Source organism: Colobus angolensis, unplaced genomic scaffold (genome assembly GCF_000951035.1).
Source record: "Colobus angolensis palliatus isolate OR3802 unplaced genomic scaffold, Cang.pa_1.0 Scaffold34, whole genome shotgun sequence".
In the NCBI taxonomy this organism is placed as follows: domain Eukaryota; kingdom Metazoa; phylum Chordata; class Mammalia; order Primates; family Cercopithecidae; genus Colobus; species Colobus angolensis.
The window spans coordinates 5,007,348-5,011,361 of record NW_012116710.1 but is presented as its reverse complement, the minus strand read 5'-3'; the positions used below and the strand labels follow the sequence as shown (position 1 = coordinate 5,011,361).

Sequence of the window (4,014 nt, the reverse complement as noted above, 5' to 3'; positions counted from 1 at the left end):
GCTAGTTTTTTGTATTTTTTTAGTAGAGACGGGGTTTCACAGTGTTAGCCAGGATGGTCTCGATCTCCTGACCTCGTGATCCGCCCGTCTCGGCCTTCCAAAGTGCTGGGATTACAGGCTTGAGCCACTGCGCCCGGCCTATTTTTTTCTTTTTTTGAACGTGACCAAGATAGGAGACAGCCTATATTGGAGTTGGTGAAGAAATGCTCCTGCCAGGCAGAGGCGCCTGTGCGGACTTTGCAGGCTTGCAAGGGTTAGGGGCCGCACCCACAGTGCTGCAGGTGGAGAGGCTCCTAACTCCCAGGACCTCTTTCCCTGGGCCACAGACTCACCAGGACCCCTGGTGTCTGATTTGTCTGGGACGTGTTAAGTAGATTCCACTTGTTCACCAACCCCGAGCCAGCTGCAATGACCACTGGAGAGCAGGCTGAGGCCTGCGGGGCTTAGCTGGGAGGACACACCAGGATCCCTTTGCAGCATCTGCTGTGGGTGAGGGAGGTGGGGCAGGAGCAGATCAGCTATTTGCTCAATTTGCTTCTGGAAGAGATTTTGTTTGTTTGTTTGTTTGAGACGGAGTCTCGCTCTGTCGCCCAGGCTGGAGTGCAGTGGCCGGATCTCAGCTCACTGCAAGCTCCGCCTCCCGGGTTTACGCCATTCTCCTGCCTCAGCCTCCCGAGTAGCTGGGACTACAGGCGCCCGCCACCTCGCCCGGCTAGTTTTTTGTATTGTTTTAGTAGAGGTGGGGTTTCACTGTGTTAGGCAGGATGGTCTCGATCTCCTGACCTCGTGATCCGGCCGTCTCAGCCTCCCAAAGTGCTGGGATTACAGGCTTAAGCCACCGCGCCCGGCCTCTGGAAGAGATTTTTAAGCCCTAAGGGATTTCTAGGAAGGGCCAAGGGATGAGTTCTTTGGTTCCAAGCTGTCGAAAGCACTGTCTGGCCTGTGGCACTGCACCTGGCTGCTCCTCCTGTGTCTCCGAGGCCAGTAGAGTCCAGGCTGACCTCATGGGGCGCCCAGATGCCTGTACCCCAGGACCTCCTTGTTGGAATGGAGAAGGGAGAAAAGGGGCTTCTAGAGTCTAGTGTTGGGAAAGGAACACCCACAGGTGGCAGCAGGATTGGGCCTGGAGGCCAAATTCAGCCGGGCAGTGCGCTCTGTCCCCGTTCCCACACAGGGGCATATGGGAGACTTGACAGAAAAGCCCAGTGCAGGCAGTGCAAGGCCTGACCTAGAGGGCCCTCCCACCACCCCTCCAAGATGCAGAGAGCACAGAACCATGAGAGGAGAAGCGTCATGGACGCCACAAGGACTCGGTTAAGCCCCTCCAACCCCAGAAGGTCTTGGTCCTCGAGGCCTGGAGAGCACGCACCCCTCCTGCGCCCTCGAGGGCAGTGCTTCAAGGTGTGGGCTACAGTCCATAGTGGGGCATCAAGATCAGTGCAGAGCGTTGTAGCCAGAAGTTTTACAAAGTGAAACAGAGTAAGAAAATATCAGCGTTCACAGGTGGTGAGGCTAAGTGTGGTCTGGTGAAAGTTCACGGGCACTCAATAATAGGACATTTATTTCATCTTGTGGATTCATTCAAAAAGACCTGAAAGACGCTATTTTGAGGGGTCTGTTTCTAGAACGGGACACCTCAGATAATGTGATCGTTTTGGTAGGGCTGAAATTGGGACTCCCATAAATAAAGTACATGCTGAAATTTATTTTAAAGGGGATGATCCCTTTTTATTAAACTTGTACATTTTACTTTCCTTCTTTCAGAATGCTAATAAAAAACATTCATTTATACTTAAAAAAACCATAAATCAGACAAACAAAAGAAATGGTTCTAACACCACTTTTGTGATGAGAAAAGAGGCAACGGAATTCAACATAAGCAAAGAAAACTCTACCTGGAGGAAAGAAATCTATCAGCGAGGAAACAACTCGGGGCTGCTGCCAGACCACCGGCCATGCAAAGAGGAGCCTCCTAGAGGATTTCCAAAGCAAAACCACCCCTGCCAGACCAGGAAGCAGCCATCCTACCTCCCAGAGAAACAGACCTCAGCCCTAATGATCACACAAATCCAAGTCAATCACTCTATTTAAAAAAGCACGCACATAGTCTCCCCTTCCTTCCCCAGTCCTCTTGGCGACAGGGCAGTCACAGGACATATGTGTTCTTCACCAGCTGCTCCTTGTCGTCTCCGGAGCTCCAGACAGTGCGCAGGGCACGCTCCTGGTTCCTCCGTGCCACCCGGATCAGGTAGACCATGGAGGCTCCCAGGAAGAGGATCAACACCATCACGAACAGCCCCGCCAGAACCACCACTGAGGACAAGAGAGGGGCCTCAGGATGGGCCAGGCAAGCAGAGCTGCAGCCAGAGTGGCGCTCACCAAGGGCCTGGGGAATCCAGGTGGGCTCAGGCTGAGGACCAAATGCCCCTCCCCAACCCAGAGAGGGTACAGAACTGCAGCTGGAGAGGACACAGCCTGCCAGAGATGCCACCAAGGAGATTCCCCCAAAAAAGGAGGTGCCATGCTATGTGCGTGCCAGCAGAGTGGCCGTCTGTGTTCCTTCTTTTTTTGAGACGGAGTCTTACTCTGTCGCCCAGGCTGGAGTGCAGTGGCCGGATCTCAGCTCACTGCAAGCTCCGCCTCCCGGGTTCATGCCATTCTCCTGCCTCAGCCTCCTGAGTAGCTGGGACTACAGGCGCCCGCCACCACGCCTGGCTAGTTTTTTTTTTTTGTATTTTTTAGTAGAGATGGGGTTTCACCGTGTTAGCCAGGATGGTCTTGATCTCCTGACCTCATGATTCGCCCGTCTCGGCCTCCCAAAGTGCTGGGATTACAGGCTTGAGCCACCGCGCCCGGCCGTTCCTTCTTTTTGAACTAGAAGCCCAACTCTCGAGTGTTGCAGAAAGTCAGGGACCCCAAACGGAGGGACCTGGCTGAAGCCATGGCAGAAGAATATAAATTGTGAAGATTTTATGGACATTTATTAGTTCCCCAAATTAATACTTTTATAATTTCTTATGCCTGTCTTTACTGCAATCTCTGAACATAAATTGTGAAGATTTCATGGACACTTATCACTTCCCCAATCAATACCCTTGTGATTTCCTATGCCTGTCTTTAATCTCTTAATCCCGTCATCTTCGTAAGCTGAGAAGGATGTATGTTGCCTCAGGACCCTGTGATGATTGCGTTAACTGCACAAATTGTTTGTAGAGCATGTGTGTTTGAACAATACGAAATCTGGGCACCTTGAAAAAAGAACAGGATGACAGCAATGTTCTGGGAACAACAGAGATAACCTTAAAGTCCGACTGCCAGTGAGCCGGGCAGAACAGAGCCACATTTCTCTTCTTTCAAAAGCAAATAGGAGAAATATTGCTGAATTCTTTTTCTCAGCAAGGAACATCCCTGAGAAAGAGAATGCGCCCCTGAGGGTATGCCTCTGAACGGCCCCCCTGGGGGCAGCTGTCTTTCACAGTCAAAGCCGAAGGGATGAAATAAGCCCCAGTCTCCTGTAACGCTCCCAGGCTTATTCGGACGAGGAAATTCCTGCCTAATAAATTTTGGTCAGACAGGTTGTCTGCTCTCAAACCCTGTCTCCTGATGTTACCAATGACAATGTGTGTGGAAACTTCTTGAGCAATTTTAATTTCGCCCCATCCTGTGGTCCAGTGATCTTGCCCTGCCTCCATTTGCTTTGTGATATTTCACTACCTTGTGAAGCATGTGATCTCTGTGACCCACACTCTATTCGTACACTCCCTCCCCTTTCGAAAATCGCTAATAAAAACTTGCTGGTTTTACAGCTCAGGGGCATCACGGAACCTGCCAACATGTGATGTCTACCCCAGACACCCAGCTTTAAAATCTCTTTTGGCCGGGCGCAGTGGCTCAAGCCTGTAATCCCAGCACTTTGGGAGGCCGAGATGGGCGGATCACAAGGTCAGGAGATTGAGACCATCCTGGCTAACACGGTGAAACCCCGTCTCTACTAAAAAAATACAAAAACCTAGC

At 51.3% G+C, this 4,014-nt stretch overlaps 1 protein-coding gene across 2 annotated transcripts in view; it reads right to left on the bottom strand.

The window, feature by feature from the left end:
* Positions 1-1,686: 1,686 nt before the first annotated feature.
* Positions 1,687-4,014, bottom strand: part of SPINT2 (serine peptidase inhibitor, Kunitz type, 2) — a 47,520-nt gene continuing 45,192 nt past the window's right edge. For both annotated transcript variants that reach the window (XM_011952380.1, XM_011952381.1), the window contains one exon: positions 1,687-2,313. In XM_011952380.1, the coding sequence (XP_011807770.1) occupies positions 2,147-2,313 (167 nt within the window). In that variant the 3' untranslated portion in view covers positions 1,687-2,146. The remainder of the gene's footprint in view (positions 2,314-4,014) is intronic.